Source organism: Sycon ciliatum, chromosome 4 (assembly GCF_964019385.1).
Source record: "Sycon ciliatum chromosome 4, ocSycCili1.1, whole genome shotgun sequence".
NCBI classification, from domain to species: domain Eukaryota; kingdom Metazoa; phylum Porifera; class Calcarea; order Leucosolenida; family Sycettidae; genus Sycon; species Sycon ciliatum.
This window is the reverse complement of record NC_088646.1, coordinates 15,373,623-15,395,622: the sequence shown is the minus strand read 5'-3', so window position 1 is coordinate 15,395,622 and position 22,000 is coordinate 15,373,623. Positions and strand designations below refer to the sequence as shown.

Genomic DNA, 22,000 nt, shown 5'->3' with positions numbered 1-22,000 from the left:
AGAGAGAGAGAGAGAGAGAGAGAGAGAGAGAGAGAGAGAGAGAGAGAGAGAGAGAGAGAGAGAGAGAGAGAGAGAGAGAGAGAGAGAGAGAGAGAGAGTTGGGGTACGGTTTGGGGAGGACAAGACATTGAATGGTGGTCACCACAGTCACAGATAGTAGCAGTGCTGGTGAGGCTACCAGCGCTCCACTGACCAATAGGTCTCTGTATCGCCATGCCGGTAACGCACCAAAAGACAAAAACGGAAGAAATCAAAGGCACAATACATGAATAATAATTACAATAAGGTAACAGGCAGGCATAGTGGGATGCTCTAAGACCATGATTGAGAAACAAAGGGTACTGTACCAGGTTCAAGTCCTGCTTGGAAGCGAAAGGAATTTTTCCAGCCGTGCTGCGACCCACAGTTATTTGGGAACTCGTGGCCTGGCACGAGGGTAACATGGATGCAGCTAATGTAATGGGATTTCGGTCTTTGACCACTTGGTCACGTTGGTGGTGGGTCTGATCTACTCACCTCCCACCGTTTAGGCGATGCATCTGCGCCTCTGATCCTAGAGGGTGGTGGCGTTCCCAGGAGTAATACTACTTGCTGTCGTGGAGTGTGGCTGGTGAACTGTTCGTGCTGTGGTCTGCAAGCGTCGTGTGGTCTCGTCGGGTCAAATGAAAAACCTATTACTACTATTAGACGGACCTATGGAAGATGGCAACAAAGAATTAAAGAACAGTGTGACGATCAACATGATGAGCTTCAAAGCACGTCCCAAGACCATGGCTGCTCTGATATGTGTTTTTTGATGCCCTTTTTTTTAAAACTGTGAGTGGGGAGTGATTGGCCGGACGGGGAAAGACGTTCTCAGGGAGGCTGTTCCACAAGGAAATAGTACGGGAAGGAACGTCGAAGGTACATCGGGAGTCGGGACTGGTGCGGGGGGGGGGGGGGGGGGGCAGACGGTGTCGAATGCATTGGCCAAGGCAAAGAAGCAAGGGCTCTGTTATCCCTATGCTCCACTGTCCACACCTAGTACCTGCTGCACGAGGCGTGTCACTGTCAGTTGAAGGGAAGTGGCCTATACTAGTATAGGATATTGCACGGTTCCGAGGGGATTATTTTTCAAATCCCCAAGGCGCGCAGCGGGATTACCGGTATGAGCCATACCGGTAATCCCCTCAAACTAGGGGAAATATCCGTAGATCACCTGAAACTTGAAAGGCTACTCCACAGTGACCTGGTGACTAGTGCAGTAGTGGAGTAGTAGCTTGGCTTGTGTGCTTATTTTATTTTTTCGCTTTCCAGTACTCCCCCCTCCGGGCAGTAGTAGATGTACGTCGAGCACTTGTCACCTGAGTCTTCCTTCTTCTTTTGTCTTTACTTCGCTACGCGTAGATCTATGTTGCAGATGCAGACTACAGCGCAAATCTTCTTGTATTCAGATACGTTCATTCTTCTGCCAATTCACTTCTGTGTCGCCTTGTCTGCCTTCGTGCCAATTCTGAGGCACGTAGCCGCACCTGCACAAGTCTCGCTTGGACTTGTACTGTCACGAGAGTAGTATAGACCGAGGGGGTACTGGACCACGCTTCGGTGGTACAGTACCGTCAATCTCGAAGTCCCTTCGGGACAACTCGATCGACTCCCCGCCCTCGATCAATACATGTACTACTGTAGAAATATGTCAGTGTGATAATGAGTCATTTTAAAGGGTATAGTAAAGGATAGAATGTGGGAGACTCTCAAACCTGATCTTGACGCATATCACTTCGAGGACTGATTTGGATCGGTTCCTGAGTCAACTTTTGGTGGGTCAGCTTTGGATGAGGATCCTACTTATTCTGTAATACCAAGAGTACATAAAAGGTTTATGTACTCTTGGTATTACTAATACTATTTCTATTAGAGGAACGGGTTTCCATAGATATACCCAACGATTCTATCAAAATTTTCCAAGATGGCAAGCAAGAAACCAAGCCCGACGGTACGGGCCGTTTGACACAGCTGCTATTCTCACCGATCGAGGCCATTGATTACAGATTAGTTTCAAGGATGGGCCCGGCCATGGCATGGCATCTTGCCTTATTCTTGGCATAGCGAATAATTGGCAGTATGGCCATATCATCGCCCATTTAGAAAAGCGATCCTGTCAGCTTTTCTATTATTGTGTTCACATGGCGCTACCTAACGACACCGCTATTCAGACACGTTGTCTACGTAGCTACGTAAGTTTCTACGTAAGATGCTCGGTACCTGGTCCTGGACCAGGGAGCTACTCCATGGCCCCTACCATCGCGCGGCCGGCTGGCCGCATGCGTGTGCATTGCAGACTTTTTGTTGTTGCCTTTTCGGATGTGCATGCACGACGAACTTCCTTCTTTGGAACTGCTTCTTGCATGAGCTGTTTCGGATATTTCGTCTCCTGGCCTGGCTTATTTCGTTTCGGCGCTGCTGAGACCTCCTTTCGCGGAATATTACTCAATGACAGGTGAGTTGACCAGTTCACTTTGATTCATTTGCTTGTGTTGACTCTTTCATTTACGAAAAGTGTGCTGATTTTGGGCGGAATGAAATAAATAATGGAAAAGCTGACAGGATCTCCTTTCTAAATTTAGCTTTTCCGCTGCCGAGGCCTCCTTTTACGGAATACTCAATGACAGGTGATCTCTGAGTTGACCAGTTTCCTTCGATTCATTGGAAAGGCTTCCTGTCTGAAGCCTTTCCATACTGGTACTCGATGTTCCAGTTTTGTGACACGAGAATGGCACGAGAATTAGTGTACCGCTGAGTGTACCGCTATACACGTGGTCGACACGTAGTCGACACTTTGTTGATACTTTTTTGACACGTGACCCCGTCAACGGTCTGCTTTGTGCCAATGCCACTCGGTAAACGCCGATGTCGCGTACGACAAAGACGACTATCCCGTACGCGAAATAGTTGAGAACTGCATGACGTGGACCTGACGGCAAGGACAACTGCGAGGAGGCCCCTTTCGGTACCCCTGACGGGAAGGAGAACTACAGAAGTCGACGAAGTCGAACGAGGAGGCCCCTTTTCCGTACCCCATACTGCAAAGTGCCATTGATGGATACCTTTCGCACCTGGAACGACGACTATCCCGTACGCGAAATAGTTGAGAACTGCTGACGTGGACCTTTTGCACCTAGAACGGCCCCGTAAACGCTGTCGTGTCGGCGGAGTGAATGTGCAGGGCGAAAAGAATTGCTGCAAAGACGTCCCCTCTAGGCCTTTGGAGACATCGTCGGCGGACTGAATGCGCAGGGCGAAAATAATTGCTGCAAAGACGTCCGCTCTAGGCCTTTCGAGACATCGTGGGAACTCCTTCCGGTACTATACAAACTGCTGACGTGGCCGTGGAGACATGGTGGGACTTCATGTACATGGATACATGGTGGGAATTCCTTCCGGCACCCCCATACCGCAAAGCCAACGGTGGGGAAGGAGAAGTGCAGACGTGCAGGAAGACGAACGAGGAGGAACCAGGACGAGCGAGCAATGGCAGGACTAGCTGGACCGTAAGTAATAGCTGAATTGTGAATGACAACTTGACATCCATGCGGCACTCGCCACTTGCCGCTGCATATTTCTTGTCCACTAACAATGTCTCTCCTCTGCCCCCTGTGTGTCCACAGCCCTGTTGCTGAATTGGCCCGATGAATCGAATGTCTTCCGCAACTGGAACGGCCCAGTAAACGCTGTCGTGTCGGCGACTGAATGCGCAGGAGGGAAAATATTGCTGCGAAGACGTCTCCTCTAGACCACGGTAAGGCAACCCATTGATATGTTGCCAGTTACCTTCTACTAACACGTTATCAGGTCAAAAAAAATTAATGGTCTACAGTCGTGTCGGAAGGGTACGGTGGGACTGTAGACCTGTTTATACCTTCTAACACGTTATCACTATATCAGGTCGAGAGCGTATTGTAGTCACTCTCTCTATTCCTGTACTTCATTACGTTTCAGGTGTACGTATAACTTTTCCAAAAAAAATAATGGTTCACGTCTTCAGATAGAGAGCGTATTGCACCCACTGTCTAGTCTGTAGTGCATTGAGATTTTGTTGATCGCACATGAAAATGGATACACAGACAAAGCAGGCCAAGTACATGGCGAGATGTCGCCAGAAGAACGTCTTCAGATAGACAGCGTATTGCACCCACTGTCTAGTCGATTTTGTGGATCGCACATGAAATGGATACACAGACAAAGCAGGCCAAGTACATGAGAGAGTGGACGATGTGCGGATCGACACGGCCTGTGGGTACTTCATTAAAGTTACCCGTGACATAACTAGGATAAAAGTTAATCACAGCAAAGACATTGCCAAGTATGTGAGCACTTTGGACTTGACAGAAGAGTGCATGGGCGACGTTGACAAAACATACCGCGGTGACTGTCACCATCATGACAGCAGGGCACATCGCACACAGCATCGCAGATCGTGTCGAATTGCGCATCATAATATTGCAAAATTGCTCCTGTGCATGCAAGTGGATTTCATTGCACTTCTCAGTTTGGGAAATGCTCGATTATGACAATTCTGCATAAGTTGCGAAAAACTATGGCATCTTTGGGAAAGGGCTACTCATAGCCTACCTCACGACCTTCTGCTTTCTTTCTTCATCACTTGTATCTTGCAGGTATATCATCCCGTGACGACCACATTGAAGTCTGAATTTGAAGTGTGAAGATGCTTCAGCAACCACATCGTACTTTTCCATTGCTTTCATTGTGCTTCTACTGTACATGTGTGTAACTTGTGGGGTAAACATGTGATGACATTGTATGCTGGCGACACGGTCAGATGGTGTCCATGCGTCTAACGTAAACCTGCATGTTATGCATTGAAAAGGATTTGCCACTTGCGATCCTGGGACGAGTATCAGGTCAGCTTTGTCCTGTGTGGGCTGTATCAGATTGCTGTTCACTTCTCTATCTGTTGGATGTGTGACTTTCTGCAAGTTTCTGGTGTATGATGGCCACTTCCTTGCTTGACACTTTGTATGATATTACATTCTGTATTCGCTGCTTCCATGGCGTGGTCTGCAAACTGCAATCCTTGGGCAAATGTCATGTTTGCTATGTTGTGCTTTGGCCGTCAGCTTGTCTACATGCTGTAGTTGCATTATTTTTGTTTCACAACTGACTTCCTCAAGTACGGTGGCCACTGCTTTGCATGGCATTATATATGAAGAACTTAGTTTGTGTCGTGTGCATGTGCGTGGCCACGTGTGTGTGCCGTGTGCATACGCATGTTTGTGTATCTGTGTGCGGGGTAGCGAGGCGGGGAGGGCTGGTATGTATCAGTGTGTTATTGCAATCTCATGGCTACATACAGTACATCGCGCGCGTGGTCATCGTGTTTACCTTCGGGGTTGGGGTGGGGAGGGAACGGAAAAAGAACTGAAATTATCCAAATAAAAACCACTCTGTGAGCGGTTCTGAAAAACCTTTACTGGTACTGCCCCGTCGTAAAAGTAAGAAATTAGAACTGGCCCATTGTCCCCCCAAATGCGAACTGATCCACCTAAATCGCGAATGACGGGACCCGAACGCACCAGTAGCACGAGGTTCCTACCTGTGAATGCAGATGGGGACGTTGGTCCGGACTATAGGCCATGTACTGACCGTCTGTACTAGCGGTAGGTGGTGTTACCCTATGAGAATTGCTGTCCTGTGCCCTCCCGACCTCGTGCTACTGGTGCGTTCGGGTCCCGTCATTCGCGATTTAGGTGGATCAGTTCGCATTTGGGGGGACAATGGGCCAGTTCTAATTTCTTACTTTTACGACGGGGCAGTACCAGTAAAGGTTTTTCAGAACCGCTCACAGAGTGGTTTTTATTTGGATAATTTGCTTATGCTCACCCTTTCATTTACGGAAACGTGTGCTGATTTTATTCGGATTTAGATCCATTTTTATCTCTTTGCCCTTGCCTACAGTGTGCGAAGAACGCGAGTTCACCTTCTTGACGGTAAGGCTTATTTAGAAAAGCGATCCTGTCAGCTTTTCTATTATTGTGTTCACATGGCGCTACCTAACGACACCGCTATTCAGACACGTTGTCTACGTAGCTACGTAAGTTTCTACGTAAGATGCTCGGTACCTGGTCCATGGCTCTCCTACGAGTACCATCGCGCGGCCGGCTGGCCGCATGCGTGTGCATTGTAGACTTTTTGTTGTTGCCTTTTCGGATGTGCATGCACGAGGAACTTCCTTCTTTGGAACTGCTTCTTACATGACCTGTTTCGGATATTTCGTCTCCTGGCCTGGCTTATTTCGTTTCGGCGCTGCTGAGACCTCCTTTCGCGGAATATTACTCAATGACAGGTGAGTTGACCAGTTCCCTTTGATTCATTTGCTTGTGTTGACTCTTTCATTTACGAAACGTGTGCTGATTTTGGGCGGAATGCAATAAATAATGGAAAAGCTGACAGGATCTCCTTTCTCACAATTTAGCTTTTCCGCAGCCGAGGCCTCCTTTTACGGAATACTCAATGACAGGTGATCTCTGAGTTGACCAGTTTCCTTCGATTCATTTGCTTATGCTCACCCTTTCATTTACGGAAACGTGTGCTGATTTTATTCGGATTTAGATCCATTTTTATCTCTTTGCCCTTGTCTACAGTGTGCCAAGAACGCGAGTTCACCTTCTTGACGGTAAGGCTTATGTTAGATGTGTTGTCGAAAGACTCATATTCATTGCACATTAGTACGTTACAAGTAAGGCACTGGTCAGTGGCATACTATCGTTGGCAGTTCGCAATCTAGAGGGAAAGGTTCAAGGACTCATTGACCGAGTTTGCCAAATAAATTCGCATATCAGGGAAAATCTCCATTGTGGAGAGGTTCAGTAACTTGTTTGCTTCATACAAAACAAGGCAATGGGTGCAGTCTCGTCTCGTGAAAATCTCCTACTTGTATGTTTGGATTTGTTTACTCGAGTCTGGGCTGTTTGATTTGTGAGTACCGCCGAGATTGCACTGCCCCAAATAAAGTTTCGTGCCGCCAAAGCAAGAATTACGATCTGCAATCTGTTTGTAGTACCTGCAAGAATGTGCAGTACATGTATCGTACTTTCTCTGTTGCTGTTTCAGTTGCCGTCATGTTGCTAAAGAAAGGTTCAGTAGAGAGGTTCTGCAAAACGAAAATTCGAACGAATTTTTGCGACAGTCCTTGCGAAAGTGTGTACGAATTTTTGCACGAACTTTGCGTTCTGCACATTTTCGTAGTTTGCGCGGGCCAAGTGCACGTACGCCAAGATGACCCGATCTCACGAAATTTCCTACGACAGTTCATTTGGCGTTCCATGTAAGTTTCGCGTCCAAAGTTGCGAAAGTTCGTGCGAAGTTTTGCACTTCATGATGTAGAGCGAAAGTTTGTACGCATTTTCGTTCTGCAGAACCTCTCTAGTGACTCATTTGTTTCATACGAGATGAGTCGGTGTGGCTTAGAATCTTTCACTGTAGAAGAAATCTATTCGTATGTCTATTGGAGAAAAGATTGTATTCATTGGTTATAAAATAGGTTAAGACAAACTCACAGAATAAAATACCATCGGTACCTTGGTGTTTGTCCTAAAGAGGTTCGACTGGATATCATTCATACTCACCAAAAGATGTGTAAGATTTTATTATCATGGAGTGCCTTGTTTATCTCTCAGTATCAGTACCTCCAACCATACTTGTCTTTGTACATACATCTACATCTACTGTTCTTTCAATCAAATGAACCCCTCGATAGGCACGTTGCTTTTGGGTCATTTCATAATAATAATAATAGCCTTGACCCTTATATCCTCAGGATCAGTGTAGTTCTTGGAACGAGGTGTCGGACTCAGCAATGTATTTGTTTACATTATAATACATGTTTATTGTTCCTCCTTTGCTGTGTTGCTTTAGAAAATCGTGGACTAACAGTTTGAAGTCATTGAACTACTTCCAAAAGTTGTATCGACATCAACAGGATTACGATTTCAGTGCAATATGATGCTGGATGACCTTATCACGATAACCCATGATTATAAACCATTATAAACACAGAATCAACAAAAACATCTGGGACACGCACCTGGCGCATGGCTACATTTCTCAAATAAATCTGATCGAGGGTGGGGAAATCTGAAATATCTGAAAGGCAAGACAAATTTATGACAGAGTCATGAAATTCTGCAACAGCAACATGCACAGAATGACCTCCGTATAAAAAAAGCATCACCACCACTACTCACATGTTTCCCCGCAGAAGAACATGCATTATGCTAGTGCCATTTTCTGCAAGAAAAGGCTTGCACATCAATGCGTATAATACGGTATTGATATGATGTGAAGGCCATCATTTACATATTGATATAGGGCATTCCATTGATTGGTGACAGAAAAAACAAAAGAAATTATAGCGATAAAAACTGCTTTATGGCAGTTTTCTAAAAAAAGTTATTGTGTTCTAGTCCATGGACCTCGTCTAAAAAGTAAGAAATTAACGAAATGTGATAGCTGAAAATTAAAATTTCACACAAAACCTCACAATAATCACACACAGAATTAAAAGCTACATGTAGACGACCTTTTCTCCTCGTGATCCTCTTTCCTATGCATGCATGTTGCCAATTGTTGGTGCAGTACAAGTTAAAGTTTAAAACAGCATTTCAAGTGTTGTGATTATTGTGAGGTTTTGTGTGAAATTTTAATTTTCAGCTATCACATTTCGTTAATTTCTTACTTTTTAGACGAGGTCCATGGACTAGAACACAATAACTTTTTTTAGAAAACTGCCATAAAGCAGTTTTTATCGCTATAATATCATTCTGGCCTGGCACCGGCTGGCAGAGTGCAGTGCATGTGCAGCAGGCGCTAGGCTGGGCTGGCACAGTGGCACTGCACTGCGTACTGGCTGGCAGGTATGATGTCAGTGCTGATGATCTGACCTCACTTTTGCTGAGGATGACGACCCTGTAGTCAGCGTTTGAATGATGAAGTTTTGCAGTCATCGACATCGACATCAGAATGAACAAAACTGAGACGAGGAGAGACATTGACTCGTGGATACTTATTCGACTATAGGGAAGAACTGCTGTTGATCTACGGCTCCTCAATACACACCAATATAGTGTTGTTTGTTAGACACATCCGAACTTGTCCGACTGTGTTAGCAGCATCGTCACAGAAGTTTCAACTAGTGATTTACTCAGTGAAAGATTGCCTGAGACAGTCCATCGAATTTAGCTTACAAACCTCACTTATTGGCTCTAAAGATGGCCACTGCTTCAGCAATGGGTCGTGACACAGTCCTTCAAGCCAACACAGATGCTCGAAGGTGAGTTGGAAAGGGTCACAATTCCAACCAGTCGGCACTGTAAATGTACTCCCTCGTTCCAACCATACTCGTACACTTGCACCCATAAAAAAGAAAGAAGCATCAAATTTAAACTGGTATTCAACACAGTGGTATCACAGTAAAGACCAACTTCATAGTTTATTCAAGGTCACCCTGATCTCTATCTGAAGGATTGTAATTAGGGGTCAAAGGGGTGTACCGGGTACCCGGCCGTTAATCTCAGGTACCGTTCGTAAAAGGGTACCCGTTTGGATTTTGATGAACCAGTCAGTACGGAGCAACACTGCTGGGACCGTGTATTCCAGGCGGGAGTCAATTATTTACAACTCCACGCTGGATGTCTGCATTGTTGTTGCATTTTCGCACCTAGTAGATCTACTCCTGCGACTATCAGACACCAATCGGTTTGTGAATCACAATGTGATATCAAAATGCAACCCGAGAACAGACTACTATTGTAATTAAAATCTTGATTTGTGTGAAAATTGCGGAAAGAAGTAAAACATGGCTGCTAAAGGGTACCCGTTAACCCGCCCGTTAAGAAAATTACCCGTTCGTTAGTTAAAGGTACACCCGTTTGACCCCGAATTGTAATACTAATAGTATAGACGGCATCAGCACTTCAGAACATGTGCGTTTCTAGGAGCTGGTGTCAGACGAACCTGAGTCGTTTGTCATGTACTTCTCAACTGTCCTTTGGTACTGCATTCTAGTGCTGATGTCATTGTACCAGACCTGACGGCTGCACATACATCTTGAATACAGGATGGCCGATTTTGGATCCTATTCGATCGGGCAATACTTAGCGTACTTCCGCGCACAAAAGCACATGTGCTTCAATCTGAATATAAACACGCATTTGCATATAAGCAAATGTGCTAAAATATGAACAAAATAATTGCTCATGTTCAGTTAGCACCGGGCAGTTTATTACATAATTCACCAGTTGACACACTGACAGTGATATGCTCAGTATCACTTTTCACCAAAGTCTGGCAGGAAATGCCCATGCAGACTGTACCAGCACACGTAAAAGTGCATGAAGACCGGCCTCTGCACCCATAAATGGCCATGTGCATTCTGTGATCCGCTGTGCGCCCATACTACAGTCAAACCGCGTTAGGACGATAATGGAACGTTCGCCTTATCAGTGTTCGTCCTAAAGAGGTTTGACTCTATAAGTACATGCTTACCGGTATACATAGAGCAAAAACGGTCTCGATTCTGCCGAACACAGCAACTTGTTGCATATATGCACATGTGCTTTGTGCATGGAAGTACGGTAGCTTTGCCACAATGTTCTCGGACAAAATCATTCGTCTCCCCGCCTCGAAGGCTTCATCTTCCGAACATTTCGCTTTTGCCAGACCGGCGATAATCACCATTGATGGCGCTCGATCCTTGTATGGCCACTGCATGAATGCCTACGTCATCAGCTCCAGTGCACAACCTGACACAAGTATTTTATTGTAGCGAACTGAGCATCTTACGAGCTGCTCAGCGCTGCCTACCTCTTTGGCCAAACAATTCCGATGATGTACTTTTCAAAGAACATTGAGACTTAGGTATATCTGCATTGCTAATGCCAGTAATGGCGATAGCGATAAGTCAGTAACGGTAGAAACAATGTTGTTTGTGTTTACTCTTCGTAAATAATATCGGATACTTTACTGCCATATAGACTTCTGAAGCAAGCGTTGACTATGGATGAAGATGGAAAGACTTCACAGTCAGTTCAACTTTACCAGGAATGTAAGGAATACACACATTCTTCTCTTTTGAAAAAAACGTTTTGACATCTAATTTTCGGATGTTTGTCTACCCATTTTTTCATCCTTGTATTTCAGTGTTTTCTGGTTATTACAATGTAGTGATGATTGTGCGTTGCATGGCATTCAATATTGGTGCTGCAATCAATCTAACAGTTATCTATCTTGTCAGAATCAATTCTAGTACAGTCTCCAATAGTAATACAGGTCTGACCACCTGGAAAACAATTGTGACTTGACATTTTTTTAAGAGAGAAGAAAACACATGAGAACGAGTTATGCAGCAACTATCCACGACTGTAACAAGATGATAAAGAGTCAGAACGTGCGATAATAGGGCACAAAACTGACGGGCTACTGAGACATTCAGCGACCCGAGACCTAGCTCTAACACATCTCCAGTGCGCAAACCAACAGCCTTCCAACTTGGAAGGTTCATGGTTCATCTTGCTACAGTCGTGGATAGTTCCTGCATAACTCGTTCTCATGTGTTTTCTTCTCTCTTTTGTATTTATTACTGGCTCAGTATCCGAGTTAACATTTTTTTTTGTGGGGATAGTGCGGTACAGTAGGCTATTCTTCCTTTACTGTGAATAATGACTGATGTGCTCCCCAGGTTGCCGAGTGTTGCTTGCGGGCATGTCAGTGGACGTGATGTCAGTAGCTAGAGACGAGACTGATGTGAAACATCTACAATCTCTTCAAACCAAGATGTCCCAGTGAGTCGAATGTTAATATCATGTGTTGTTTCCGGTCTTGCATAGCCATGCTTTCTCATTTGTTGTTGTTGTTGTGTGTGTGTGTGTGTGTGTGTGTGTGTGTGTGTGTGTGTGTGTGTGTGTGTGTGTGTGCGTGCGTGCGTGCATGTGTGTGTGTGCATGTGTGGGGGGGGGGTGCGTGCGTACGTGCGTGCGTGCGTTTGCGGGCATGGGTGGGTGGGTGTACGTAAGTGTGAGTCTGTATGTGTCTGGTGTGGGTGTGTGTGTGTGTGTGTGTGTGCATGTATCCTTGCTCATACTTGATCCCCAGTAGCAGCCCAGCTTCTATCATACATAAACTTGAGAGACAATAATTCTACATCCAGTTCTTACCTGTGTTGACATCCATAGCGGGGGCATTTCTATGATATCTTCCAGATCTACAGACGGCTCACTTATCATTTCCAGCATACTGCATGAACAGAACACTGGTAATCGCAATGGCAACTTTTTTAATACATCAAGTATTCAACATTTTGACTCAACAGTTGTCAGTCAACTTCAGGATAATAGTCTTGTAACCTAAAGCAGGGAAGGGTTATGTCTTATACGGTGAAAGTGCGGCCGCCAAATGTCGCACGGATTTGCTGCTGCTCGCATCTAGCAAACAGGCCATGTGCTATAATTACAAGCCTTGTATGCATCACTAGGGATGGCGACAAGGTATTTGTAGTGTACTTGCGCTGCATCTGCCACCCTGGTATAATCAGGCATGGTGGTGGCCTGGCACAAGTGAAACTTCCTAAGCTGGTCGTGTTTCTCAACACGATTGTATAGCTAGTGGTAGCGTGGATATGCAACCTTTACTTTACTTTTAGCACTACATTGACTTGTGCTACTTGTAATGAATGCTGTGAATGTGTGAGGGAGCAGCGCTGATATCGATGTTTAGTGGGGATCTGTTTTATTCACAAAGCCAATTGTGTGACGCTATCAGGTGAGATCGAAATCGAAAAGGACAACTCAAATAAGGCAATGGTAGGACACTCCATTGAAGTGTAAGGGTGAACAAAGAGTTAGCACTGCCATGCATGCTGTGGCATGGGTTCCTAATGGTCTCAATTTTGGCACCTGGAAGACTATGTGTGTCCGATTCTGTGGTGCTATTGTCAACGGAGGAAAACAGTGTTCCCAACAGGGAACGAGTGCTTGAAATCTGTAAATTTCTATACGTTTAATAGTGTCAATTTGTTTAGGTGCTACTAACTTCACCGAATAAATCCTCTGCCTTGAGACACATTCTCACATACCAATGATACAAGATGGCTATGAGACAAAACAGTGATTACAGTTCTAGTATCTGGTTACCAGTTTTCAGTTTACGCTGTCTTCATGGGTGCCTTTTCTTGTGATAATACAGTACCAGTGGACTGTCAGTTGTTAAAGTGACTTTTGTGCATGGCCGGAACTGCTGTGTGTGTGTGTGTGTGCGCGTGCGCGCGCGTGTGTGTAGGTTGTTTGATAATGCATCTACTCGCCTGCAGAACATGGAATGTGTAGTCCCCACGCCACAGTATAGTGCTGAGGCATCCGATAACTCCATGCAGTCTTCACTCTTGAAGAGAACAGAAGCGGACATGGTGTTTGTCCTTACCCGTGGTACGTACCTGTGCTCACCTGTACATGCATGTGTGTGTGTGTGTGTGTGTGTGTGTGTGTGTGTGTGTGTGTGTGTGTGTGTGTGTGTGTGTGTGTGTGTGTGTGCGTGTGTGTGTGTGTGTGTGTGTGTCCCATATGGTGCAGTGGTATGTGCAGCGATTTCCAATCAATAGATTGCGGGTTCGATTCCCGACGATTATGGTCACACACGTCTTTCTTCTCTTTCTCAGACTCTTCCTGACTTTTCTTTCATTCTCCTGGGTGGTTACCAACAGCCAGTGCATGCCGGAGTATGTGGTGTGATGTGTGTGCGGGAAAAAAAAAAGAAAAAAAAAAGAAAAAAATGAAAAAGACCAAAAAAGGGATTCACTGGCCAGAAAATGTCACTCCAAATAGCTGTATGGTGTAGACCAGGCTGAATAGTGACGGTCAATTCTTCAGCCTTGCAAGCTGTTGAATGGTGTAATCCCAGCACAAGTTGCTATGGCTTCTGCCGTAGCATTGCTATCATCGCCTCCGGCGATGGGCGTCAAAGGTCAAGGTGTGTGTGTGTGTGTGTGTGTGTGTGTGTGCGTGTGTGTGTGTGCGTGCGTGCGTGTGGGTGTGTCTGGGTGTGGATGTGCGTACGTGCATGGTAACGTTGGACATCAGCATTATCTAGTTTTGTGCTGGCTCATCTGATAGTTCATCTACCCTGGTGTCGAAGTAAAGGAATCACATTGACTAATATCACGTAATGGCCGAGTTTGTCGCTAATTAAATTGACTCTAGTCATTGTTGCTTCTGTTTCAAGGTGTTCGAATGTTGATGACAGCATCTACTGGTGAAGTATCAGAGCAGCCAGGCCCAGTGTCGTTGAAGGTGTTCCTCATCCCGACTACAGGCAATCAAGGTACAGTGAAACCAACTGTGTCCTGACACCTTGTTGTGACTGTGGGCTTCTGTCCAGATGGGGCACAATCTATACTGAATCCCATGCAAAAAGGTGCCAGGACGCGGTGTGTGTGTGTGGGGGGGGGGGGGGGGGGGATGGTTCATCATGGTGTAGACCAGGGAGTCGTAGCGTCTGGGGAGACAAATCGAGACCATTGTACCTAGCACCTAATGAACCGATGTGTGCTTCGACCCCGGCTTTGGAAGCTCAATGTCTGTGCAACGCGCGATCACAATCTTGACATGCTGATCCCACCCATCCCAGCCCAGTGATGCCATATCGGCTTTGTGACCCCACACGCATCCCAGCCCAGTGATGCCGTATCGGTTGTGTGACCCCGCACGCATCCCAGACCAGTGATGCCGTATCGGCTTTGAGACCCCGCACGCATCCCAGACCAGTGATACCGTATCGGCTTTGTGACCCCGCACGCATCCCAGACCAGTGATGCCGTATCGGCTTTGTGACCCCGCATGCATCCCAGACCAGTGATGCCGTATCGGCTTTGAGACCCCGCACGCGTCCCAGACCAGTGATGCCAAATCGGTTTTGTGACCCCGCACGCATCCCAGACCAGTGATGCCGTATCGGTTTTGTGACCCCGCACGCATCCCAGACCAGTGATGCCGTATCGGCTTTGAGACCCCGCACGCATCCCAGACCAGTGATACCGTATCGGCTTTGTGACCCCGCACGCATCCCAGACCAGTGATGCCGTATCGGCTTTGTGACCCCGCATGCATCCCAGACCAGTGATGCCGTATCGGCTTTGAGACCCCGCACGCGTCCCAGACCAGTGATGCCAAATCGGTTTTGTGACCCCGCACGCATCCCAGACCAGTGATGCCGTATCGGTTTTGTGACCCCGCACGCATCCCAGACCAGTGATGCCGTATCGGCTTTGAGACCCCGCACGCGTCCCAGACCAGTGATACCGTATCGGCTTTGTGACCCCGCATGCATCCCAGACCAGTGATGCCGTATCGGCTTTGAGACCCCGCACGCGTCCCAGACCAGTGATGCCATTCCGGCTTTGAGACCCCACACGCATCCCAGACCAGTGATGTCATATCGGCTTTGCCCCAAGGCCAACTGGAACAGGCATCTCGTGAGGGAACGAAACCTACGCTTTGTTCGCATTCCATTTGCAAGTGTCGTCTCCCTTGATACTATGGCACCCTCATGTCGACTGTGAACATTGAAGCAGACCGACCGCCTGTACATGCACTGGAAGTCCACTTTTGCAACTAGTTAGCTGTTATAAACGTTCTGCCGTAGAAAAAAGGTTAGGTTCTGGTCTCGTTTCAGTTTGAGACAAAGAAAGGTGAAAAAGTGGCTGGCTGTAAGCTAGTGCTGAAACGATTACATTTTTTCTTCCTGGCTTAGCTGAAGTCATATTAACGATCGGTTTATCGGCTGAACGACTATTTTTTTCTTCGAAACAGGTATATATTATTATGTACATGGGACTCTTTGCACTGGTAATGGTGCAGTGTGAATGCTTGCAGTGCGCATTGCTTGAATCCCTGCTGGTTTCGGGAATGTCAGAAGACTCCCAACGGCAGGCAGCTGTGGCTCGGCTGCTTCCTCTTCTGGTAGCACAAGCACGCGGTCGATGCTCTCACCATTGATAGTCGTGTTGTGAACAGAACCCCTAAAGCAGAAAACACCACTTCATATGGGACCAGGGACCTGGAGCTAGCCAAGAATTTCCTTGCAAGTGCAGCAAGATCAGGGAATCGGGTTGCGTTCAATTGCCACCTCTGGAGTGGGTCACTTTCAAAATCCACTATTTCCTCTGTAAACTTGTGTACAGAAAGCGGGCTTTTGCTGCTCGATGGTCCTCTGTGGTGTGCAGCTGGCTTCACATGACCCAGACTGAGCTTCTTCCCGTCCAGGTCATGCAGGCATCAGCATCGCCAAGCTAGTGGTTGCCGAAGATCGCTTGGCAAAAGGCTCAATTGCCACTATGCACGGGGACTGCCTGCCCTCTCTGGCTCCCACAGCGGTGTCAAGGACATTGCCCTGTACTTTCTCTCGCTGCGATTCATCAAGGAAATATAGATTACTAAATCGAGAGTCAAGCTCGGATGCCATGGTCGCAGGAGATGATGTGCTGAGGTTGTTCATAGAGAACTTGTTTGTTCAGTCTGTCACACTAGGCGGCTGAGAACGAACATGCCATTCCAGAATCAGCAGTAGTTGCAGTGCAGTGCAATCATCAGACAACTGAGGATTACTTTGCGGCATGAAACTTGAAGTTACAATCAACCTGAGCGTTCTCCGCTGAGTCTGCTATGACTAATTTTTCATTAAAGTTCTTTTCCTACTACCAAGACCTTTGTGTAGTGGTGGTGACTGATCATAATACAAGAGTATATAACCCCAAAATTGTGCAACTCTGAATATGGGGTCTGGCGCGGCGCAGCACTAGTCTAAGTGTTGGAATTCTGAAGTGGTCAGAGACCAAGGTTCGAATGTATGTGCGCTAAAAATGCTGCATGTATGGGGGGAAACTTGAGATTGAGCGAAAATGGTTGGTTAATCTAGTGAGCTGGTCGAAGTGGTCTTGTTCAGTGAGGAGGTCAGAGACCGAGGTTTCACTGCATACGGAAACAACAGCTTCTGCCTGTTTTAAATGTGTCCCCTTCATACTGGTAACGTTATTTACTGTTATTCTGTGTCGTCTGTGCTGTACATGTACTTGTCTGTATGCATGCATGCAGGGACTGCTACAGGAGCACCAGCTTTCCTGCAGTGTGACAGCTGGGTGTATCCACTGATCCCGGGATGCTCACCAATATTCAAGTCCTCGCCGCGTAGCTATACATTTCCTGATGTGAACGAGGTACGGCTAGATACGGGGATTGTGTGATGGACCCTGGCTAGATACGGGGTAACGGGGGTTGTGTGATGGACCCTGGCCATACCTAGACTACCTATGATAGAGCTGCTCCACTTCTGCTTTTCCGTTCTATTTTTAAACCAGACGTTCTGCTCCTGTGTGTACTCCCTTCCCTTGTAAGAGAACATCCCATTGTTATGGCTTATGGCTGTGTAGTCAATGACGGTACTGTGAAGGACATGCTACTTTTGATTGTATGCCTCTCCCCCTGACTATGCTGGAAATGTCGCCTAGGCCAGGTTGTACTGGTGTATGTGTGTATGTGTGTATGTGTGTGTGCCAGCTAGTTCGGTTGGTGGGTACACTTATGCCGGATAGTGTTGGGTCTGTTGCCAACGGACTCGGCTACTTAAGGTGTAATGTTGTACCTGCCACCTTTTTTGGTTCCAGGGTTCATATACTTTCTATTTGAAGTATACATACCTGTTAACCATGGACTGCTTCTGGCTAGATTAACTCTTGTGTAATCAATGGTGCTAGTGAAGCTTATATCAGATCCACTCTGATTTAGCCACCCACACTAGTAGCAAGTATTACCTTCACTGGGGGCAGGGGTGACTGCAGTTGGATCCCTGGACGGATACCCTGATGCCGTCAATCCTTTTTCTGCACCTTGCCCTCACCCACTTACTGAGGTGTGGTGAGCCCATAAGTGGGATCATTTTCAAGTCCACCCAGAGTTTTGGGGATTTCAGGGGGTGTCGGCCGTTGGGCGGTTCAATAGCCAATTGAGTCATCTTTCCAAGATTCCTTTTGAGTCTCTCTCCCCTCTCCCGGGGAGACCCACGTGACCAGTTTTGGCAGTGTGTGCAACAATGTGTGTATATGTGTGTGTGTGTGTGTGTGTGTTTGCGTGCGTGTTTGTGTGCGTGAGTAACTCCAATTTCACTTCAAGATACGAGTGCATCTAGTGTCTTCTTCTATCAAAGCAGCGTGCTGTGTATACTGGTTACCCCAGCAAGTGTAGGGTGTGCATAGGCAGGGGCGTCGGGAGGTATTTTAGTGTGGTACGGTCAGCCACCTGAAGTACAATTTACTCGTGGGGGAGGGATGGGTGAGCCGAAAATTTTGGAAATTTAGAGCCCAAATCAGTGCATTTTATTGATTCACGGGGTACTTGGGGCAAATACTGGTACGGTCAATACCGTAGTGACCGTACCGTGTGCGACGCCCCTGATAAGTGACTGTCGTGGCCATCCTATTCCGATGTACTCCGTGTGGTGTAGACCAGGTGTGCATTGGGGGGTCGATTCACATGGCTTCGCCAGTTGTGTGGATTAGACAGTTATCTGGCGCTTGTCTTGATCAGTTTCATTCAGAATCAGATCCGCTATCATTGCTATAAAGAGAAAATCTGGGGGTGCACATACAGTGCATTTGCCGATTTGCGTGCTTCTCTTGCGACGGGCGTATACATGGTATATTGTGTGTGCATGCGTGTGCGTGTGCGTGTGTGTGTGTGTGTGTGTGTGTGTGTGTGTGTGTGTGTGTGTGTGTGTGTCACTGCAGAGGGCTAATCCATTTGGAATGAGCTCTGAAGGCAGCTTGCGAGGTAAAGATGGACATTCCCTGGAGATAGGAGATTTACTAGTCATGGAATATGATATGTCATGGTGTGTGCGTGCGTGCATGTGTGTCTACATGTGTGTGTGTGGGGGGGGGGGGCATGTGTGTATGCTCATCAATACTGCTCACCCTTTGTCTGGATGCTTGACGTTGGCAGAGGGTGACATTGAGATTATGAATAATTAGTGCACCTACCTATGTAGCCGTGTGTCACACTCGATTGTAAGTCGCATCCCCTTCTTCGCCCGAGAAGTTTAGTGTAAAAAGGTGCGACTTATATTCGGGGAAAGACGGCCATGTTGTTTGGTGCTTTGCATTTCGCTGTGTTTGAGAACTGCCATACCTCCGTTCTAACGAAGGCGCATGTCTGCTTTTCAGTATTTTGAACCACATTGCCATATGGCTGTGAGGTGTATGTGCATGTACTTGTATCCACATTGCTACATGGCTGTGAGGTGTACATTGTATATGCATGTGCTTCTTGTTGTGCAGGCATGCAGTTTGTAACTATTGTACTGACGGACGAAGTGAATGATGCAGTAGTTGCACAGCTTGGCCAGGTGAGAATGGCATGTGTGTAGCCACAGTGAATGCCACTGAATACACTAGTGGATATAAGAGGTTTGTCTGTAGGCTTTCAGTTTTTTTTAAACAATTTAAAGGTTTTAGGAAAATCAATCCTAAGATAGCTTCATTGAGTTAATATGCGCAAATTTGGGCAATTCTAACCATACTGACGTGGCATGAGGTCAGTCCAGGTCAGTGTCATGGCCCTGCCAACATGAACAATAGACTGTGACCTCTTGAAAGACGTGGTGTGACCTTGTCTCAGTTCCATCCCATCTTTTGTTTGTATGCACTGTGGTGGTGTCGCTGGGGAAAGTGGTGCAGAGCAGGCCAGCTCTTTCCCAATCAGTCTGCAACTGCCCACCACGTTTCTATCGTACGCTCATTTCTTTTTGCAACATTTCGGCAAAGTTTCCATCACCAGTCCTGTCCTGCTGTCACGACTGCGTATCATTCCAAGAATAGACTTCTCCAAGCTTCCTCTTCCATCAATCACGCATAGGGTCTACATCCCACTGCTGAGGTCCCCTTCTTTGAGGCTTGGATGGGACATTTATGTGTTCTTCCATACATACGTCGGCATGAGCCTCCGGGTCCATCAAGGGGGCAACGCCATGTGAGCAATGATCTCCCTCACCAAGGGCGACACACCCATTGCAGGACGTGAATCATGTCTGTTGTTGATTGTGCCCCTCCCCACTCTCCCCATGCATGCTGTCTATTGCGCTACACCCGGCCGCTGATGAACCTTGTGTGTGTGCGTGTGTGCATGCGTGTGTGTGCATGTGTGTGTGTGTGTGTGTGTGCGCGTGTGTGTGTGTGTGTGTGTGTGTGTACGTGCATGTGTGACCTTGATGATAGACCTTGGCAACGCTGTCCAATGTTCAAGATCAGAGCGGTGTGTCTGCCATGGCTAATCAAGGAACGGCGACTACTGCTCCTGCTCCTGCTGCTACTCGTGCTGCACCCCCAGTACCACCGCCAACATATTCTGATAGAAGCAGTACAGCTGCGGTTGTACCCAGTGGATTGGATGAACCCAACTCTACAGTTACTACTGTTGGTAAGATGATGGCGAAATAGTAGTAAATACTTGATCAATGCGTTCATGTTTGCGCGAATAGCTGAGTGCCCAATACCGCCGTATGACAGTTGAACAACTCTGTTTATTCTGGGATTCGTTGTTGTTTGCGGCTGTATTGAACCGTAGTGCTATGTATGTGTGTCCTGTAGTTGGTATCCATGTGTTAGAATCGAATCATGTGTGTGTGTGTGTGTGTGTGTGTGTGTGTGTGTGTGTGTGTGTGTGTGTGTATGTGTGTGTGTGTGTGTGTGTGTGTGTGTGTGTGTATGTGTGTGTGTGTGTGTGTGTGTGTGTGTGTGTGTATGTGTGTGTGTGTATGTATGTGTGTGTGTATGTGTGTGTGTATGTGTGTGTGTATGTGTGTGTGTATGTGTGTATGTGTGTGTGTGTGTGTGTGTGTGTGTGTGTGTATGTGTGTGTGTATGTGTGTGTGTATGTGTGTGTGTGTGTGTGTGTGTGTGTGTGTGTGTGTGTATGTGTGTGTGTGTGTGTGTGTGTGTGTGTGTGTGTGTGTGTGTGTGTGTGTGTGTGTGTGTGTGTGTGTGTGTATTTGAATTGTTCTGCTGCAGCTATCCCAGGTTCTAATGCAGTAGAATCTGAAACACCGACTTGGGCAACCAAGATATCGTCTGTAAGTATGCATTCAACAGTTTGCTTATCCAGTATTCCCGGTTGTGGTATCTGTGATATGGTGGGGTTAATGGCTTCTGGTACTTGAGGTTGTGTTTCATAGCAATGATCGCGATTATTAAATGGATATCTGTCTGACTATGGATTTCAGGGCATCGCAGTTGGAGCTAATGTGGCCTCGTCGGTGCTGAGTGGAACTGCTCAGCTCCTGGGGAAAGCGGTGCAGGCTGTAAGTTATTCCCATTCACACCCTACTGCACTAAGTACATGTACTATCTATTTGTCATCCATGGCATGCACTATGGCCTGCTCTTCATAGCATACTGCACTGGGCAGTGTCAATCATGGCATGCACTATGGCCTGCTCTTCATAACATACTGCACTGGGCAGTGTCAATCATGACATGCTGCCCATACACAACTACCACACTGGGAGATTCTGTTACTGGTACCATAAATTACTAGTATAGGACATCTGTGCAAACACTATCATGTATATATGTACGCAGTTCTATTGCAGCACGTTATTTTCAGAAGTAGTACTAGTGAATGTTTTTTTCTGAAAGCTGAATAGTATTACCTTTCCCGTCTAAAATTCCACATTTGTTATCGAATGCATCCAACCATCAGCATGTTATTGCACAATGTGGGCATACATTTAGCTGATGGGTACTGACTCTGACTATACTCACTCTCTATGCTTGTAGGGATCTGTAGAACTGAAACAACACATCGGTGCGTCTGAGACGGTGGAGATGAGCGAAACGACGAAGACTGCTGTGAAGGGCGCCAAGATGGCATCGAGTGAGTGCAGCATTTCTGTTTGTTTGTTTGTGTTG

At 46.7% G+C, this 22,000-nt stretch overlaps 1 protein-coding gene across 2 annotated transcripts in view; it reads left to right on the top strand.

The window, feature by feature from the left end:
* Positions 1-9,011: 9,011 nt before the first annotated feature.
* Positions 9,012-22,000, top strand: part of LOC135814632 (spartin-like) — a 19,622-nt gene continuing 6,633 nt past the window's right edge. For both annotated transcript variants that reach the window (XM_065327783.1, XM_065327785.1), the window contains exons 1-12: positions 9,012-9,328; positions 11,031-11,101; positions 11,735-11,837; positions 13,330-13,475; positions 14,269-14,367; positions 17,136-17,257; positions 18,824-18,866; positions 19,373-19,440; positions 20,309-20,510; positions 21,101-21,162; positions 21,313-21,390; positions 21,869-21,965. In XM_065327783.1, the coding sequence (XP_065183855.1) occupies positions 9,267-9,328; positions 11,031-11,101; positions 11,735-11,837; positions 13,330-13,475; positions 14,269-14,367; positions 17,136-17,257; positions 18,824-18,866; positions 19,373-19,440; positions 20,309-20,510; positions 21,101-21,162; positions 21,313-21,390; positions 21,869-21,965 (1,153 nt within the window). In that variant the 5' untranslated portion in view covers positions 9,012-9,266. The remainder of the gene's footprint in view (positions 9,329-11,030; positions 11,102-11,734; positions 11,838-13,329; positions 13,476-14,268; positions 14,368-17,135; positions 17,258-18,823; positions 18,867-19,372; positions 19,441-20,308; positions 20,511-21,100; positions 21,163-21,312; positions 21,391-21,868; positions 21,966-22,000) is intronic.